At 35.4% G+C, this 21669-nt stretch overlaps 1 protein-coding gene across 1 annotated transcript; it reads right to left on the bottom strand.

The window, feature by feature from the left end:
- On the bottom strand, positions 1-8414 carry LOC139430137 (uncharacterized). The gene is made up of 6 exons (XM_071196791.1): positions 8291-8414; positions 3407-4321; positions 2895-3334; positions 2494-2835; positions 1751-2429; positions 1-149 (listed from the first exon to the last, which is right to left on the bottom strand). The coding sequence occupies exons 1-6, from the start codon at positions 8412-8414 to the stop codon at positions 1-3; spliced, it is 2649 nt and encodes an 882-aa protein (XP_071052892.1).
- Between the last annotated feature and the right edge of the window lie 13255 nt (positions 8415-21669).

Below are 21669 nucleotides of genomic sequence, written 5' to 3'. Positions count from 1 at the left end.
TTACCTTTCACGCTTACTGATTTCTCTTTTCCATTTTGATTTATCGGCTATTTTTTTTCTTCCTTTCCCTTTTTTTGAGGGTAAAATAACATCTTGACTCATATTAGACATAATTTGTATGTACACAACACCAAAAACACGCTTAATAACTATAATAAATAAAACAAACTATTAAAAAATTTAAATTAAAAATGGCCGCATATCAGAACCCTTGCTCACGTGATCGTGAATCGTTATTGCTATTGGACGCTTGGATAAGGCAACTTTTGCTGCGATACTCCCTATAAATATAGCGAGTTTTGCTATGACAAGAAAATTTTAAAATGATTTTAAAAGGGTATATAGCATGTTTTTTAAAAAAATTATGATTGAATGTGTTGAAATTTATAAAAATAATGTATTCCAATATCTAACTAAAATTTTGTAAAAAATGGATAAGGCGAGTTTTGCTACTACACGCCTCATATGATGCATTCTCTTAAAACCTTTTTTATTACGTTTTTACCGTTTATCGGCCAAAATTCTTGACGAATGATCGCTAAAAGGGTTTGAGTTCCAGCATGTAGATGTACTAAATGTTTTTGTTTTATCAACAGTTATGTAAATCTGTGCTGTGGCAAAATAGTAGGGTGTTTTTGATTAAAATCTATTGGTGCGTTTTTGAGTCTACCACCTACACGTAATATACCGTTTTCATCTAAATAAGGATCCTAAGAAATTAACTTGCTACTTCGATGTAGAGTTCTGCCATTCTCCAAATCGCTTATTTCTCTTTTGTATACCGTTTTTTGCACAATTTTGATTAAAATGTTAAATCCAGTATTATATTCTGTTAGTGATAATGTATCTAATTTACTATCTGCTTTAGAAATCTTGCAGTTGTTGGAAAATCTGAAGCATAAAGCCGTTACGTGCACCAATGTGCGAAGAGAAGAGAATCTCTCGAAAAGATCGAAGTCGAAATCTTGATGAGTTACTTTGAAAGATCTTACATCCGGTAGGCTTTCGTGTTGTATTCTATTATACTTTGTATTTGGCCATTCGTGTTCCATTAACTTCAACCAACGAGGACCTGTCCACCACAAATCAGATTCCTCTAGGTCGGTAGTAGAGATTCCTCTAGAAATAATGTCAGCAGGATTCTCTTTGGTCGATATGTGTCTCCAATGACTTACATTTGAAGATTGAATTTTAGAGACTCGATTAGCGACAAATGTTTTTAGTTTATTTGGTTGCATGCTTAACCAAGACAATACTATGGTGGAATCTGTCCAACACCATATGTCGTCGAATTTCATGTTTAAAGCTTTTATTGAACTGGTGATCAACTTCGTCAGCAATTCAGCTGCACATAGTTCAAGTCGAGGAATAGATATTACCTTTAATGGTGCTACTCGCGATTTTGCCGTCAGCAGATGTACTATAATTTTTCCTTTAGAATCGATGCTTCTTACGTAAACACAGCCTCCATACGCTAGACTGGATGCATCACAAAAACCGTGTATCTGAACATGAACGCTATCTAACACCAATACATGTCGTGGTACACTAATTTTATTAACAATTATTAAGTCGTCAAAAAGTGTAAAAGATTCGTTATGAATGTCTGGTGGTACTGTTTCATCCCATGACATTTTTAACAGCCATAATTTTTGAAGCAATATTTTGGCTCTAATGATGATTGGACCGAATAAACCCAGTGTATCAAAAATTTGAGATGTAATAGACAATATAGTTCTTTTCGTAATACGTTTATTCTTAACATCTAAATCCACTGCATATGCAAATTGATCTATTTCAGCCTTCCATATAATTCCAAGCGTTTTTGTCTCTATTAAACAAACGTCATTCGCAAATCTGCTCTTTATAATTTCATTGCTATTAGAATTAAATTTTCTAAGTTCAAATTTTCCTTTATGTAAAATGGAAATTATATCATCAGCCAATTTTATCGCATTTTCAATTGAATTTGATCCCGTCAACAGGTCATCCATGTAAAAATCCTCCTCAATAGCGCGTGCTGCTGCTGGGTATGATTGTTTATTTTCAATGGATAGCTGTTTCAGACAACGTGTACTCAAAAATGAAGCCGGAGCTGTTCCGTAAGTTAAAGTGTTTAAAGCATAATGTTCAATCTCGTTATCCGGATCTGTGCGCCATACAAGTCGTTGTAAATGAGTTTGTTCCTGTTGTATTTTTATCTGTCTATACATTTTTGTTAAATCTCCAGTGACCACGTAATTGTGTTTTCGAAATCTTAATAAAATTGAACAAAGATCATCTTGTATGACTTGTCCTGTATGTAAAACATCATTTAGTGATACACCATTGGTCGTTTTTGCTGATGCGTCAAACACTACCCTCAATTTAGTAGTTGTACTACTTGGTTTCCACACGCAATGATGTGGTAAATAATTGTTATTACATTGCTACATTCGGGTGTTCAAGGAGTGTCATGTGGCCCAACCTTTTATATTCGTCCAAAAACTTTACGTATTCATTCCTTAACGATTCATTTTTTGTAAATTTTCTTTCCATTGCGTATAAACGTTTTGTTGCATTTTCCAGTGATTCGCCTAACTGAACCTTCTTTGTTTTTGTCGGTAATGTTACCAAAAATCTACCATCTTCATCACGTCGATGAGTGTTTTGAAAATGGGTTTCGCAGTATTGTTCGTCTTCTGACAAAAGTTTCTCATGTGTTCTTACCTCTTCGAGTTGCCAAAATTTTTCAATACTATTTTGAATCTCCTGATTTACACTTAAATGGCAATGGTTATTATTAAAATTATCATTGAATAATCCTCCTGATATTAACCATCCTAACTTAGTTTTCTGAAGCATCGGTTTGTTACACATAATAAATCAAAAAATATACCAACTCCTAATAATACCTCTATGGTATCAGGGTTATAAAATTCTGGATCCGCCATCGCTATATTTTGAGGGATACGCCAATCAGATATATCTAAGTTTTGTTGGGGCAATCGATCAGTGATTTTATCAATAATTAGGAAAGATAGTTTCTTCTTATAATTTTCATTTGTTGAGCTTATCTGAGCTTGAGTCATATGGGATATCTTGGCAGATGATTCGTTTATACCTACAACTGGTATGGACACGTTAGATTTTTTCAGTTTTAACTTTAAAAATAGATCCTTTGTTATGAAATTAGATTGAGAACCAGAATCTATTAGTGCACGACACTTTATCGGTTGATTATTAACATCTTTTATAATTATAATTGCTGTCGACAATAAAACATATTCGAACCTTTTACACATTGTATGTCCGCTTACTACTGACGACTCAGCCGGTTTTTCAATTGGTTTCTCTTACATTTTATTAACAACGTCTTCAAAATGCAATAATGTATTATGTGGTTTATTACACTTTTTACATGTACTTGCTTTACAATCTTTGGTTACGTGATTGGGTTTTAAACAATTTATGCATAACTTTAACTTTTTTATCGTTTCAAGTCTCGCCTTTATTGATAATTTTAAATATTTGTCACATCTATAAAGAAAATGATTTTCCTTGCATAAATAACAATTAGAATTTGTTGTTGATAAACACGAATTTATGTTTTGCTTTGATGTGGCTTTGCCCTTATCTAAAGTTTCCAGCAAAATGCATTGTTTAATTAAAAAATCCAAAAGTTGTTTTAATGTTGGCAATTCTGTGGTTGTTATTGAACATTCCCATGCTCTTTTAGTTTTATTATCTAGCTTAGAAACTATTAAATGAATCAAAATTGTGTCCCAACTATTGGTTGGTTGACCCAAACTGTCCAAAGCTCGTAAGTGTTTTCGAAAATGGTCGACTAATCTTCTTAAATGCGTATGTGATTCTTGGTTTAAAGCATTTAATTCAAACAATTCCCTTACGTAAGTATGCACGATGATACGTTTGTTTTCATACCGGTTTCTTAGTAATTCCCACGCGACGAGATAATTCGCGTCTGACGCTTCAAGCGCGTTTATGACCTGCGCCGCTTCACCCTTCAAACACGATCTCAAATAATAAAATTTTTGTGTTTTATTTAGCTGATCATTCTCATCAATTGACGATTTAAAGGTATCCGAAAACAACCATTTATCATACCATCCATGAAATTCTGGTAATGAAATTTTGGGTAATTTAATATTTAACGTGTTATTTGTAAAATCGCCTGATGCCGAAAACGCTTCGATTTGATCTTGTAAAGCCTCATGTAAATCCGACAAAAAACCAGTTATTCTTTCTAATCTAACCTCCAATTGATCGACTTTATCGTTCGTAAATTCATCAATAAACGTTTGAAATCGAGTTAATTGAGCTTATATTGTTCCGCGTTTTCGTAATAATTCTTGTAAATCCATTGTTTAACACGATAATTAAAGGATTCACAGGAAATCAAGGAATAAAAAGGAGACTTACTTACTTTTCCTTTCTCAAGTTCGTATTTCACGTGCTCTACGCCCTTAACCTCTCTTGCCGCTTCCACGTCGTTAAGGTCGTCTCAAAAAATGCGGCTCGAAGGACCAAAATGAAAATGTTGATAGTAGAATTGCGTTGAAACGCAATATATATATGCTATAAGTATTTTCGTACAAAACCACACCTCAATACATCTATTGCCATATTACGGTTTTTTAACGGTTACATCAAGGTCAACAGTGTTACCAACATAAAACATTAAAAAAAAAAAACAACTTAAGAAACTAAAATCCCAACACTTACGATGTTAGGACCAATAAAAAAAATAAACGGAAGATACCCCCACAACTATTAGAAACGAAAGGAAGGAATCCTAAAACTTCAATGTTTTGTTTTGACCGAAACAAAACATTGGTGTCTTACGAACCGAAAAAAATAAAATCGTTTTATTGCTATCGACGATGCATGACGGAGCGGAAATTTCAGAAGAAAATGGTGAACCAATGATGATTCCTAATTATAATGAAACCAAAGGAGGGGTCGATACGTTTGATCAGCTTTCTTCAAATATGAGTTGCAGTCGAAAAACCAGAAGATGGCCGTTATGTGTATTTTACGGAATGGTAAATTCAGCCAGTATTAATTCATATATAGTATATTGCTACAATACGTTTAAGAGGGGCGGAAAACCTTTATCACGGGAAGGATTTATGATTGAATTGGCCTATCGCCTTGCAAAGCCGTGGATGGAGCACAGAATAAGCGTTCCAAGTTTGCGTCGAAATCTACGCCAAAACATTTGCGAAATACTGAAGGTAGATGTGGTGGATTAAAATACGGTTTCTCAAGACAAAAAAACGTACAATTTGTTTTTACTGCCCGAGCAAATTAAGGCGAATGACCACCACCTATTATGTGCAGTGTAGAAAGGCATTTTGTGGAACGCATCGTGGAAATTACTGCACCGAATGCGCCTCGCATTAAGAATATAAAGTTTATTATATATTATTGTGTTACTGAATACGTAAGCAAAATATCTTTATAGATTGTACATATTTTGTAATAAAAATGCGCTTTCTATATAATGTTTTTTTAATGATCGTCAAGTTTACGACAGTATAGTATTCACGTATATCAAAACCACTATAGTATTCTAGGGTTAATAATAAACACCGAATTCGACATTTTTAAGCGGCACTCTTCCCTTAAAAGGTTAATACGCACTGTAGCACTTTGTTTAAGATTTTACAATAATGTCAAGGGAACTTCAGAAAACAGAAAGCTGGGTGCATTGGAAAACTCGGAGATTGATACATCAGAAAAGACGTTAATAGGGATAGTACAAAAACAATGTTTTGCCAATGAATTAGATTCTTTAACAAAAGAAGCTACAGTTAATTTAAAAAGTAAAACCAAAGCATTATCCCCATTCTTACGGCGGACGCATAATATTCTCTGATGTTTCATACAATCAAAAACACCAAGCAATCATTCGTTTACTGAGCTGGTTATCGCATAAGAACATAAAAGAACACTTAATGCTGGAATGACAAACACCTAGCACATATCAGACGAAAATTCGGGCCCTTAAATGGCAGAAAATTAGTAAAGGCTCACATAAATAAATGTTTAACATGTTTTAGAGCTCAACTCAAGTCTGAACAAACCAAAATGGAGGTCATAAAGGCGATCATAAAGGCTTATATTGGCACAATTGTATGTCTTGCTACTAAAGCTGTACACTTAGAATTGATATCAGATATAACGAGTGATCGTTTTTTAGCTGTGTTAAAACGATTTATTGCTAGAAGAGGAATCTGCTCAGATATCTATTCAGACAATGCTACAAATTTCGTTGGGGAAAACAATAAATTAAAATAAATTTACAAATTTATTGAATCAAGCGCATTCCAGAAACATCTTAATGAATGTAAAATCAAATGGCATTTCATACCACCTAAATCAAATAAATGTAAACGTCAGCTTAAACGAGTTTTAAACGGCATACCTTTAACCTACGAAGAATTTTATACTTTATTGACCCAAGTAGAAGCGACTCAATTCCCGACCAAACTATTCCACTAACTTCCGATCCAAACGACCTTGACGCTTTCACACCTGCCTATTTTTTAATTGGGCAACCACTCACGGCCATACCAGAAGATAATTTATTAGACACCGCATCAACTTTACGAAGAGGTACTTGCACTTGAAACGAATTAGACAACATTTATGGTCACGATGGCATAAGGAATATCTACATAGCCTGCAGCAGCGCACTAAATGGCAATTCCAAAAGGAGCCCCATCTACACATTGGAGCTTTGGTGCTACTCAAGGAGCACAACTTGCCACCATTACATTGGCCACTAGGCAGAGTTGTGCATGTTTTTCCTGGACAAGACTTAATAGTGCGCGTAGTGAATGTGAAAACAAAAGGTGGAATCTTTAAAAGAGCAGTGGCTAAAGTCTGTATTTTACCGAATGAACAAAACATGTATTAAAATTAGAATGTATATATTTTGAAAGCCCAGCCTTGCAAGAGCGGGAATTATGTATAATATTATATACAGAGTTGTCGGCTTGGTTGCCTACATTACGGTTCATAAAGTTTGCTGGACCTCGTGCTCGACTTGAGATCAAGAACGAATTCCAGTCGCTTACAAGACTCTGACCTGTTTACGTCACAGTCAAAAATTAAATTAGATTTTATACGTAATAGTTTATAAGTACATTAAATAAAACGTTACAATTCATCAAAAAGTAATTCATTCCATTTCAAACGAAATAAAGTAAGAAAATTGAATCAACATGGTGTTTGTATTGAAAACAAACTAGCAAACAAGACAGGTTGCTATATAAGGAATATTATGATAAGACATCAAAAAATTTAAAAGATTTAGATGTGGGTTATAATGTTTTGATGAATACTGATATATCACAAAATAAACAATGGGAAGGTGGTCGTATTATAGGTAAAGCATTTGAGCCAAGGTCATACATTATTCAAAGTGACAATGGTAGAATAGTGAGAAGAAATAGAGAGCATTTAAGAAAAATGCGCAAATAAAAATAAATCTAAAAGAGAAGGTACATCAGGATGATAATGGTAATAAAGAGAATGCTGAGAATAATACTGTAATTGTTGAACAGGAAAATAAAGAAAATGGCAGAATGGAAAATATTGTGTCACCGCCGCCACGTTTAAGTACCAGGCAACGATAATTACCCGAAAGACTTAAAGATTATGTAGTTGGTTAAAATATATATGAAGAAAAAGGAAGATGTTGTAACATTAATGTTAATGTTAGTTTCATTAAATATTTTATAAGCTCGCAATAACCTACGTAGTATATTGGTAGTGTAGTGTGCCATGCACCACACAAAGTGTGCCATGAAAAGTTGTTTTTAATAAAATGATTTGTTATATAATTTACAAAAAACAAAAAATAGATTAAAAAAATAAATTATCCATTAACAACCTAAAATGTGGTAGAATAAAAATAATTTTTAAAATTCAATAAAAATATTGTACATGATATTGAACATCATCGTACAATATTTGGTGACCCCGACAGAAACACTGCAAAGTTGAGAATTGTTTGTCAAGAATTCTAAAATTGGACACAAGTCAACCCAAACCAAAAGAAAAAAATTAAAAAGTTCACCAATCAACGATCCCGATATTGAAGCTCGCCAATCAATAGTCCTGAAACTCAAGTGTCAACGTCAACACGTTACTGTGCCAGATCGCTATCCGCTACCTCATATACATGATTTCAACATTCATTTGCACGGATGCAAAATCTTTTCTAAAATCGACTTGGTCAGAGCGTATCATCAGATACCCGTAGATGAAGAGGACATACCAAAGACAGCTATAACAACCCGTTTCGGTCTTTTCGAATTCGTTCGCATGCCTTTTGGCCTTCGAAATGCAGCGCAAACATTCCAAAGGTTCATCAATGAAGTACTTTCAGGACTAACCTTCATTTTTGTATATATAGACGATATTCTTGTAGCAAATCGAAATGAAGAAGAACACATACTTCATTTAAAACAATTATTTCACAGATTAACTTCCTACAATATCAATATCCAACCGAAAAAATGCATTTTCGGTGTTAAATCATTGGATTTTCTTAGTAATCATGTTTCATCCGATGGCATTCGACCATCGCAATCAAGAATCACAGCCATAACACATTTTCCAAAGCCAACGACTCTAAAAGAGTTACAAAGATTTTTGGGAATGTTAAACTTCTACCATAGATTCTTACCTAACATTTGAAATATTCTTGATCCCTTATACACACTTTCAAAATTACTTCACTATCAAAAACAAAAAACAATTTCATCAACTTCTTGGACTCTGCAACACGACAACGCTTTTTCTTCAGCCAAAAAGCTTCTATCAAAATCTATCTTTCTAGGACATCCCTCTTCACATGCTATCCTATCATTGTCAACTGATGCATCTAACACAGGTATGGGAGCTGTTTTAACGCAAACCGCCAATGGAAGGTCTCAAGCATTAGCGTTCTTTTCCAAAAAATTTAATTCATGCCAAACCAAATATTCCATTTTTGATAGAGAACTTTTAGCGATCTACTCTGCTATCAAATTTTTCAAACATTCGTTACATGGAAATAAATTTACAGTATATACATGTAAGGAGCGGCTCTTACTTTGTTGTGTGGGCGTGCTAAAGGCGTATGCGACAAGCAGAACCTTGTCACGCCGGCTTGGATTTAGGGAGCAAAGTTAAATGAAATTTAATAAAAGTAATCAAGTCAAATTTAAATAACAAATTTAATGAAGTGAAATCATACGAAAACAATAGCAAAAGAAATAAAATACAACCTAAAATTAATAAACAGAATTAAAGTTAAAATAAATAGAAACAAACAAAATTTAGCTACAAAAATAACTCGAAAACTTTATATTGATTAACAAGAGAAATTTTAATCTAGTAATTTACCTGACTTTACTTGAAAATCGATATAAGCAATTTAATCAAAAAATATCTAAATTCAACAATTACAAAATGATCAATTTAATAAAATGAATAATTCAAAAATAACATCGAATATTACGTAGGTTTATACCAAATCAGAAGAAGCCAAAGCAATTAGTTACAATCTTTACAAGTTAATATATGAAATAAAACATTAACGACTTACCAAGGGTTAAAGCGATCATATTGAGAGGAGCGACTCGTCAAAAAGTATAACACTTTAATTTTAATCCGATCGAATAAAAGTTAATTATTAATTAAATAACTTACATCAAACTTAAGAATTACCGGAGTCTTACTCGGACTTTACACTAAGACTCTTAACCGAAACCGAATAGGGTGCTTCGCCGAAGACATTAATTTAAATCCAAACCGAACTGTACTTCACTCAACTTGACTTAACTGCCTCAAAAGGCGCTCCTCCTCAATATTTAAACCTTTACCCCCTGGACGCTCTTTCCTCTAGGAAAGTCCTTATTGGCCAACACATGGCTCAACCAATTAGAAATTGCAACATCAGCAATTAAACAAAAGAGAGGGAAGGAAAACAAAAGGAAAACGTTTCCCCCCTGAACGCTCTTAACTCTAAGAATAATCTTATTGGTCAACGCGTGGTTTAACCAATCAAACAATTACAACTATAACAATTAGACAAAAGAAAAGGAAGGGAAGGATGAGTCGAGCAGCGATCCCCTCTATCCGAGAATGAATAAAAATATCAATAATTAATTACCAAAATCTGAACTGATCTGCGGTTCGCTACATCACTTCCCCCTTGAAAAAAGAACGCTACTATAGTTGCGTTTCTTTTTCAACCCTTATCATGCAATCACCTATTCGTATATTTAGCAAGGGCAACATAGGTGGTTGCTTGATGTTATCTGACAACAAAATTAATGAATACAATAAGCAATTCTATATTTACTTATAGTTCTTAACTAGCATCACTAAAGATGTAATATTACCACTTTGGAAAATGACTCTATCGCGCACTCGAACACTTCGCGAGACTCATCACAACACTCTTCTTGTTTTGTAGATCAGCTGGGCTAGAACCCTCTACTCGGTAAATGTTGATGGTCTCATCCATGTTGGTATTTCGGTTACAGACGGATAAAAGGTTTTCTTAGGAGCTATCGTTTGTGGTTCGGAAGGAGCATTCGGTATAGTGGGAGACGCGTCCTCAGGAATAGGTATTAAGGGTACTTCTGGATCAGGGTTGTTCGCTTGTGGTCTATGTTTGTTTAATAACCACATGGTTAAGTTATTCCAGAGACTGGCCAGAATAATCAATCCACAACCCATTGATCGATATACAGCGTAACCATTTAGTATTACGCTAGCCAACCCTTTTAAGAAACGGAATAGAACTATAATTCCAATGAAACCACTAATAGCCATACCCACTTCCGTAAACCAACCCCATAGGTATGATAGGGTACTTTTCGCAAATTTTCGTAGCTCACTGGGGCTGAATAGATTTACCACGTCTATATTACTTCCATGCGTATCTTTTCCTTGTAACCGTCTAATTAAAATGCTTTGAATCGCATTTCGTTCGATTCCAAATCGGATCGCATCTTGTGCTTGAATCAAATCTTCTTGTGTGTACAACCCAGCGGCCCCAAAGGTATATAAGGGCGTGAATTTAAACACCACTTCTTCTTTTACTTCTAGCTTCTCCGGTGGATTTTGTAAGATTGGATGCGGACCCATAGATACCCATTTGTCTTCCAATTGAAACATTGGTAGAGTCGCCACGTTCCAATCCACTTCTTCGCCCATCTTAGATAGAATGTGCGTCAACGGCGCCATAAAATAGGTTTCGTTTGAATTATCCGTCACTGGTAATTCGTTATAACATTTGAGAACCCGGCGAATTTGTACCACTTTAGGAATACATTGCAACACGTATAATACTTCCCCTATTACTCGACCAACATAACCGGGATGATTATTCAATAGGGTACTCACGGCATTAGGCGCAAGAGGAGCCATTAGCAATCTGTTCTGCAATATCTCTCTCTTCATCAGACAGCGCCTTTGAACGGTGTCTCGGTACAAATTGTTTAAGGACTTCTTGTACGAATGTTCGACATACATAAATTTACTATTGATATAAGCCGTTAAATCGACATCCCTCGGATTGATAACATGAGATGTTGGTATCAATTGCTGGTTCTCGACGAAGTACAGAACCAGTCTTGGGTGTTCAGTTAAATATATTTCCGAATAACAAACGAAACCTCTTTTTAGAATGCTGAGGGCAAAAATGCGATCTTGATGTTCTACGACCACGTATTTATCGTTGGTATCTTTTATGGTCACCTGTGTTGCAGGTCCATGATATAAAGTAGTATACTTTGACGTACACTCAACGGTCGGGAGAATATTCCACGCCACTTCCCCAAATAATGTATCTATACAATATCCATCCAGGTAGGGACAACTTGTTCCACCACTTAATTTGATCATATTTTGTTCCAAACTCAATACAGCGTTGTAATCGCTTATTTTAATGGTAACGGAACCCTGTACAACCACATCCGTCCAGGTTTCGTCGTTTTCAATAAAGGTCTCACCCTTGCATTTACCTTCTTTGTCAAGCATGCCATGAAAAACTAAGGGAACAACTATAGTGGAATTTGGCGTTATATTGTGAATAAGATGTCTACCCATTAGATAAGGGATTTCAGGGTATGTATCTTTTTGCAATCCTCAGCACCCAAAGTATGTACATAGGAACTGAGTCCACCTCGTACTTCAGAAGAATGGCTATGCATTCCACAATGAGTAATTGAACGTGTAACCTCCACCAAACAATTATATACCTTTTGTGAATAGAATCGATTTCGTTGTAATATTTGGACATCGGTCATTTCTTCAATATACTCTGGTAATATTAATCGTCTGAGCACTACAGTCGTACGCTATAATTGCTTCAACCTCGAAGTCGACCATCATGAAAACCACGATTCATCTTTCTGGACATATTTTCAATTACAATGAACATTGTCATTCGACAATCTATTCTTCCAAACGTAACGACGTTATCTTATAAATAAAATTACTCTAATTGACATTAATATTTAAATTCATGAGACGAAACAAAACGGTTATACTGAATAATACAACTATTACGAACGTTACAAAACAATAAAGTAAGAAAGGAAAAGAAGGAAAGGATTTCTTTTTTCCCTGATTAGCGAAGGACTAAACACCTGTTCCTTCGCTAACCCTCCCACACTGGTTTAAACCGCATTGCTGTTAAACCACTTGAAGTACCAGCGGTGGCCCTAGCTCTACTCAAGAGTCGACAGCCTGACTAGAGCTGGTAGTACGGCATCACCCATAAGCCACAATACGTAAAAAAAAATATTTTTGCTACGGGGGATTATCAAATAATTCCACCCCGTAGTTGAGTGATGCCTCGCGAGTGTCTGCAATGAAAAGAAATTTTTATGAACTACGCCCCAAGGGCACGGCCTCCTTTTCTTTAGCCTCCCGATACCCTAGGAGGGATGTGTAATTCAAGGATCGACGCCATAAGTTAGTTTTTCCGGGGGTTTGATATCTCTACGACCCCTTCGCAAAGCTAACGGTAAACTAGTATCATTATCAATCGGAACACTACTAACAGATTCTGTATCGGCCACCAGCTCATTGCTCTCGGTCGTTTCAATGTTATTTTCGTCATCTAGATCTTCTTCTAGTGCTTCGGCAAATTCTGGAGATTTAAACAACCTGGTTGGAACGACTTTCACGTTTCTAGTAGGAGTTAAGGATGGTCTATTTTCTTGTATTCTTGGAGATCTCATTATCCATTGGCCCAGGAATTGTTCTAAAGATTGGCATCGGTAGGGTCATAGGCTTATACATTGGATCAGTTTCCTTAATTGGCGAAATTTCGTTATCACCTTTATTTACATAATTTTTCCGCAAATAATCCGAGTAGTTATGATTTGAAGGAGTTTTATTCCAATTGGTTTTGAACGGTTTTAATCGATTTACGTGAACAACAGTTGTTTGCGACCCGTTTTGAACTTTAATTTTGTAATTTACCTCATTTAGTATCTCTACGATTCGATACGGTCCTGTCCATGTTCTAGATAATTTTCGTGACAATCCAGGCTTGACACTAACATCCTTAAGAAGTACTAAATCTCCTAATTCAAATAATCTTTTCTTACTCTTACGATTAAAATAACTCGCCTGTTTATCAGATACCGCTTTTAATCTTTCTCTGACTTCGTTGAACACGTTGTGCATTCTCGCTAAAAATTCAGAAACATAATTCTCATCATAGTCGTATTTTATCGGTATTGGTTTTATGAATTCATCAATTGGCAATTCGATATCACGTCCGTACAACAGAAAATAAGGGGTGTATCCAGTACTACTATGATACGATGAACAATATGCCAAGGATACAAAAGGTAACCATTCGTCCCAATCTCTCTGACTTTTCTCGATGTAATGCGATAAAATATCTTTTATCACTCGATGAGTTCTCTCAATTAATCCATTACATTCAGGATGATACGGTGTTGTTTGAATTTTCTCAATACCTAATAGCTTACATGATTCTTGCATTACTCTAGATAAGAAATTTGTCCCTTGATCTGTTAAAAGTTGTTTAGGAGCCCCATGTCGACATACAATCTTTGTCACAAATGCCTTTGCCACCGTTGCTGCTTTTTGATCCTTCAACGGTATTACTTCTAAGTATTTGGTAAAATGATCCTGAAAAGTTAGTATGTATCGATTCCCGTTATCTGTTGTCACTAACGGCCCTACAATGTCCATAGATGTTCGTTCAAATGGTCGAGATAACTGTTGAAATTTCTGTAAAGGAGCTTTTTGAAAATGAGGAGTATTTTTTCTCCTATTACATAATTCACAATTAGTACAATAATTTTTGATATCTCGATTCATATTAGGCCAATAGAATCGGTCTTTCATTAATGACAAAGTTTTTGCTTGGCCTCCATGCCCTGCGTATGGTAGGTCGTGAAAATCCCTCATAGCTCGTTTAATAAAGGTTTTTGGTACCACTAATAGATCACGATTATTATAAATTTTATAGAGAACATCTTCATCGTCCTTGTAATAGTTAAAACTCTCAATTTCGCTAGAATTTTGGTTTTCTAACACTTTCAAAATTTCCTTACAAAAATCATCCCTCTGTTGTTCTTTCGCTAACATCTCTTTATCCCAAACAGGGAAAAATTCCGATTCTTTATTTTTAGCTACTGTTGAAATTAATTGTGAGTACGGTTGTTCCCATACGTAAACCACAATTTTAATATCTGTATCTTCAAATATTGTTTTAATGTTGTCCTTTACGGTTTTCCAGTCTAATTTATCTAAGCCACACCCAATCTTTGGTATAGCCAAAAATCTTTCGTTTCTTTGTAACATCAATACCTTCAATCTTTCCAAGCATTGATTTAACGACTGATAAGTAGGTTTAACGTAATAATTACTTTTAGTGACCAAATAATATAGAGTTTGGCCTTCAACTTCGATGCTCGCTACGTCACCTACAGAAAGATTTTGTTGCCTTAATTCATTAAGTCGCCCAAATTTAGATCGAAACGTTTTCGCAATTCCTTGCGACATTTGTAAATCTTGACTGACACAGTGTGCTAGCGAATATTCCTGTGGTGCCGTAAACAAGTCTCCCAAAATTTCCTGAATTTCAAATTTTTTCTTAACGGTACTCACCGTATAAATTCTACTCAACGCATCCACGTTTCCATGTTTCTTTCCAGGTCGATGAACGATTTCAAAATCATATTCTGCTAAGGATAACGCCCAACGCGCTAATCTTGAGCTCGGATCCTTTATTGTTAGTAGCCACCGTAATGGTCGATGATCGGTAACCACAGTGAAACGACGACCATACAGATAGCATCTGAATTGTTTGATTCCGAATACTACCGCTAAACATTCCTTTTCGGTGGTGCTATAGTTTAATTCTGCCTTTTTTAAACCTCTACTAGCAAAAGCAACTGGAGTTTCAAATCCATCTTTTACTTGGCTTAAGATGGCTCCAAGTCCTTTATCTGACGCGTCCGTTGCCAATATAAAAGGTTGAGAGAAATCTGGAAACGTCAAAACGCATTTATCATTAATTGCCTTTTTTAAATCGTCAATTGCTTTTAATTCCTTTTCTCCGATCTTGAATTCCACATTCTTCTTTGTCAATCGAGTTAGTGGCTCCGATAATTTGGAAAAATCACCAATAAATTTCCGATACCATCCGATCAGTCCAAGGAAAGCTCTAATTTCTTTTACATTTCTCGGGACAGGATAATTTTTAATTACTTTAATTTTATCTGGATCCGGTTGGATTCCTTTCCTTGATAATAGGTGTCCCAAATATTTAACTTCTTCGACCAATATTTGTGATTTCTCCGCTTTTAATTTTATGTTAGCTTCCCTAAAAGTTTCAAAAATCTTTTCTAATCGGCCCAAATGTTCATCAACGCTGCCATTAGTAAAAACAATCACGTCATCTAAATATGCCAAACAATGTTTCCCAATTAATCCTGATAATGTATAATTCATAAATCTCTGAAATGTAGCTGGTGCATTCACCAATCCGAACATCATTCGACTACTCTCATAATGTCCGTACGGTGTAGAGAAAGCAGTTTTCTCCTGATCTCTTTCATCTACTTCAATCTGATGGTACGCCGAAGATACATCGAAAACGCTAAATAAATTTGCTCCGGACAAAACATCAACTGTTTCCTGCAAATTTGGTAAAGGATAATAATCTCGTTTCGTAATTGCATTCAATTCTCGATAATCAATACAGATTCTTGGTTTCACTGAACCATCAGCCATCTGTCGATTTACTATTACAACAGGTGCACTCCATGGGCTCTCTGACATCGTAATTATTCCTTTTTCCAACATTTCGTCTATTTTTTCTTGTAGCATTTCCCTCTGATGATAAGGTACTCGATAAGGCCGTTTCGTTATCGGTGGTACGTCATCAGTAACAATTCTATGTTTTATTTTATGCGTACTACTAAGATTTCCGATTCCCTTGTCGAAAATATCGTTGTATTTTCTAAGTAACTTTTTAACCTTATTTTTATCGTTAAATTCCAGATGACTCAAGTCAATCTGCTCTACGGGATCATTATTCTTTTTGTTTACGTCTGACGACTTCGTTGCAATATTCGCGACCTTGAACTCTCGAGAACAATGCTCCGGTAGTTCTCCGATTATCGCATTCCCCAACTTCGTGTTTTTATTTATCCGTACTATTTTATCGGATAAATTAACCATTAATGCTTGTGGCCGATCACCTGATCTCACAAAACCACGTGCAATCATAATTCCCGAATTTTTGAAATCGTCATTTCCTTCTAAAATGACATTTTTATTTTCAAATTCTCGATTCAGGATTACGTTAACAAAACATTCTGAGAAGGGCAAAATATCTCGCGATTCCATCGCCTTAAATTCATTCGATACTTGTCCGTCAGTATCGAACCTCGATAATTTCACCCGTTCAATTTCTCGAAGTTTCCATTTTTTCTTTCGTTTATTTCTCCATTTTTGTACGCTACAAAGTACATTGTTACCATAATCTTTCATTATGTTATTCCACGGAATATCCTTCAACTCTTGGGATAACTCCGCAATTATTGCACTCACCAAACGTGCACCATCAATTATTATTTCTAAACACAACAGTACCGTCGTTGTGAATCTTATAATAAAATTTGATATGACCTTATCCATTTTCTCCTTCCTCAAATTTTGGTTTGATTTAGTTCGGTTTTCTTCTTCTTCGGTTAATTTTTTCGATCTCGCGGTTTCTCCAGCAAGATCCTTGTTCTTCGGTAATTCGATACAATTTTTATCACTTTCGTCCTCTGGCCATTCGTGGTTTTGTACATTAATTCTTACATCAAACCACGGATTAACACATTTTGAACAATTCCCACATTGTTTATTTCTTAAACATTTCGTAGGATTTCGTTCACATTTTACTTTATTAACAATAATACCCGGTTCTTGATCTAATTTAAAATAAGCATCACCAAATTGTAATTTTTTGTTCCGATAATCAATGATAGCACCAAATTTTTCTAAAAAATCTCGACCTAGCAATCCGTCAGCCCTTAAAGGTAAATCCTGTTCGCAAATGTAACATTCAATACTTCCTAAAAATTTTTGTTTTTCGTAATGAAATGGAACATCAATTACACCTATTATATTCATTGGATGTCCCGTTATCCCTGTTACTCTTACTTGGTCTTTAGTTTGATTAAAATTTTTATTACAAACGCAATTGAATTTTATTAATGAAATTGGTGAGCCGGTATCGATTAGCAATGTTCGTTCAATATTATTAATTTTTAAAATAATATACAAAGGTTTTTCCCCCATTGCATCATTGATCATTGGTACTGAAATTCGAGAACAATCGCTATTATTTAATTTCGCTGACTCCACTGATTTGTTGACCTTCCCGCGGCGGAAGCCGTATCCGCGGGTGCTATCCAGTTTAAAGACGACTTTGTTGCTTTTGTATAATCTTTCTTTGGTCCATCAGCATTTTTCGTTGGACTATGTGACCATTTGTCCTTTGCTTGCATGTGTCTTCTAGAATCCGCTTCGTCGTGCGATTTGGTTCCCGTCGTCCGGAAGCTTCTCGATTCTGCTACATCCTGTTTATGTTTAAAATTTTTCTGAATCGAGCCTTGTCTATGATTTCTCAGAAGAGTGCAATTGCGACTAAAGTGACCTGGTTGTCCACAATTATAACAACTAAACGATTGTTTTGGTGAATTTACTGAAGGGAATTTTCTATTACTTACGACGTTTGTAGAATTAAATTTCTGATTTCCGTTAAACTGCGTCGTTCTTTGTCTTTGTTGATTTCTACAATTTCTTGATATATGTCCAATTTCTCCACAATTGAAACATGTAATCGAAGATTCCATCACCTGCACCGATTTGAATCGATGCCTCAAGGTGAATTGATGACTCTCTTCTAGAGTCGCAATTTCTGCCGCCTTCTGCAACGTCAGATTTTCTTCTCGCATCAATATGATTCCGATGTTTTGAGAAATCTCTCTTCGCAACCCCGTCGTAAACTGATTAAGGACGCTTTCGTTAATTTTCTTCTTAATACCTGGCAATTCTTCAGCTGTCGCCTTACTTTGGTCATCCTCCAAAATTTCATTAGCTATCAACCTTAATCTAGTCTGGAACTCGGACACCGTCTCATTAGGTCCCTGGAAAGTACGATTTAATTTGTTGTAAGCTTCCCCTGGAATTCTTCGCGGCTTGAATCTCTGAATGAATTTCTCTTTGAATTCATTAAACGTTACCGTCGCCGTTTGCAATGTTGTATCACTTTTGTAATATCGATACGCTTCTCCGGTCAGTCGATATTTTACGATATTCAACGTTTCTTGTTCTGTCCACCTATCCAAAGTGGCTCTTTGCTCTATTCGTTCAAAATGTAATTTTACGTTCTCTCTTCCCGAGAACGCTTCTACTGTTGCTGCGACCATCCCCAGTGACACGGGGGTAACGGTCATAGCTTGTGGGGCGGTTTCTGCCATGTTAATAAGGGTTAGTAAATATTCTGATTGGTATTAATGATTCGCGAATTAAACAAAATCTACTTTATCCCACTTCAAAATCCTAAAAATTTAACTTGTCAAAAATTTCCCTTTAACAAAAATTTATCTTTCCTAAACCAAGAATTTTAGCTAACCCCACACCTGACACCAATTTGTAAGGAGCGGCTCTTACTTTGTTGTGTGGGCGTGCTAAAGGCGTATGCGACAAGCAGAACCTTGTCACGCCGGCTTGGATTTAGGGAGCAAAGTTAAATGAAATTTAATAAAAGTAATCAAGTCAAATTTAAATAACAAATTTAATGAAGTGAAATCATACGAAAACAATAGCAAAAGAAATAAAATACAACCTAAAATTAATAAACAGAATTAAAGTTAAAATAAATAGGAACAAACAAAATTTAGCTACAAAAATAACTCGAAAACTTTATATTGATTAACAAGAGAAATTTTAATCTAGTAATTTACCTGACTTTACTTGAAAATCGATATAAGCAATTTAATCAAAAAATATCTAAATTCAACAATTACAAAATGATCAATTTAATAAAATGAATAATTCAAAAATAACATCGAATATTACGTAGGTTTATACCAAATCAGAAGAAGCCAAAGCAATTAGTTACAATCTTTACAAGTTAATATATGAAATAAAACATTAACGACTTACCAAGGGTTAAAGCGATCATATTGAGAGGAGCGACTCGTCAAAAAGTATAACACTTTAATTTTAATCCGATCGAATAAAAGTTAATTATTAATTAAATAACTTACATCAAACTTAAGAATTACCGGAGTCTTACTCGGACTTTACACTAAGACTCTTAACCGAAACCGAATAGGGTGCTTCGCCGAAGACATTAATTTAAATCCAAACCGAACTGTACTTCACTCAACTTGACTTAACTGCCTCAAAAGGCGCTCCTCCTCAATATTTAAACCTTTACCCCCTGGACGCTCTTTCCTCTAGGAAAGTCCTTATTGGCCAACACATGGCTCAACCAATTAGAAATTGCAACATCAGCAATTAAACAAAAGAGAGGGAAGGAAAACAAAAGGAAAACGTTTCCCCCCTGAACGCTCTTAACTCTAAGAATAATCTTATTGGTCAACGCGTGGTTTAACCAATCAAACAATTACAACTATAACAATTAGACAAAAGAAAAGGAAGGGAAGGATGAGTCGAGCAGCGATCCCCTCTATCCGAGAATGAATAAAAATATCAATAATTAATTACCAAAATCTGAACTGATCTGCGGTTCGCTACATACAGATCACAAACCCATTGTCGCATCAATTTTTTCGTTCACAGACAAAACTCCTCGACAAACCCGATATCTAAGTTATATTGCACAATTTACTTCAGATATCAAATACATCAGAGGAAATTCAAATATTGTTGCAGATACTCTATCCAGAAGAAACATCGGATCTCTAAATTCATCTTATCCAGATTTTCTAGCCCTTAGCAACGCTCAACTTGCTGACATAGAATTGGAAAACTTACTAAATAAGCGATTTTCCAACAATCCTTCAAAATCTTATCGTTTAACACATCAAACAACATCACAATCCGATATCAAACTGTGGTGTGAAACCTCTTCATCATCTCCAAGAATTTGTATTCCGCAACAGTTCAGACAAGCAATTTTTGACAAAATTCATAGCTTATCTCATCCCGGAATACGTTCCACCATTCATGCAATCAAAACAAGATTCTTTTGGCCACACATGTCAAAGCAAATTCATGTTTGGACCAAAACCTGCTTAAAATGTCAACAAGCAAAAATTCAAAAACATACAAAATCGCCAATCATCAACATCAAAATTCCTAAAATTAGATTTGATCATATACATATCGACTTGATTGGACCACTCACTCCGTCCCTAGGTTGTACTTATGTACTTACAGTTATCGAGCGCTTCACTCGATGGCCAGAAGCTTTTCCGCTGAAAGATATCACATCGTCTACTATAGCAAACACACTCTTCCGGCATTATTTTAGTCGATTTGGTATACCTACCACAATAACACATGATCAGGGACGGCAATTCGAATCAAACCTCTTTTCAAAATTTAACACATTACTTGGCACACGACAAATACATACATCATCGATCATTGAAGACGGCTATCATCGCTAAAGGAGACTCTACTAGATGGAACAACAATCTACCCCTCATCCTACTAGGATTAAGAACATCACTTAAGGAAGATCTAGGTTGCACCTCAGCAGAACTGCTTTACGGGCAACCACTAAGACTTCCTGGAGAGTTCTTCATACCTGCTAATTCATCTATTGACTATGAGCCTTTCCTCTCCAGTTTAACACTTTACTGACCGCTAGCCTATTAATCGGCTTTTTGTTGCCAACGTTTACCGACCGATCGCCTATTAATAGGCTTTTTGTTGCCGATGCTTACCGACCGATCGCCTATTAATCGGCTTTTATATCGCGCGTACCTAAAAACAGCCGAACGCTCGGTTCCCACGGCAATTAACAATTGTTACTTGTTTAACTTGTTTTATTGAGATACATTGCTCATTTGCGTTCATTGCGTTGCTTCGTAAACTCAGATTTTCACACCGTTTTTAAAAAATTTACCGTTTACG

Source organism: Onthophagus taurus, chromosome 6 (genome assembly GCF_036711975.1).
Source record: "Onthophagus taurus isolate NC chromosome 6, IU_Otau_3.0, whole genome shotgun sequence".
Classification (NCBI taxonomy): Eukaryota; Metazoa; Arthropoda; class Insecta; order Coleoptera; family Scarabaeidae; genus Onthophagus; species Onthophagus taurus.
This window is presented reverse-complemented; position numbering and strand designations above follow the sequence as displayed.

Bases quoted from the DNA above. Each gene is read 5' to 3' on its own strand.
- LOC139430137 (XM_071196791.1), bottom strand. From the start codon at position 8,414: ATGAAGGTTAGTCCTGAAAGTACTTCATTGATGAACCTTTGGAATGTT. The intron at 4,322-8,290 runs GTATGTCCTCTT...GAACAATATAAG, and splicing joins GGTTGTTATAGCTGTCTTTG to CTCAATTAACTCGATTTCAA. The intron at 150-1,750 runs GTATTACGAAAA...TATTTATTATAG, and splicing joins TTTAGATGTTAAGAATAAAC to TTATTAAGCGTGTTTTTGGT.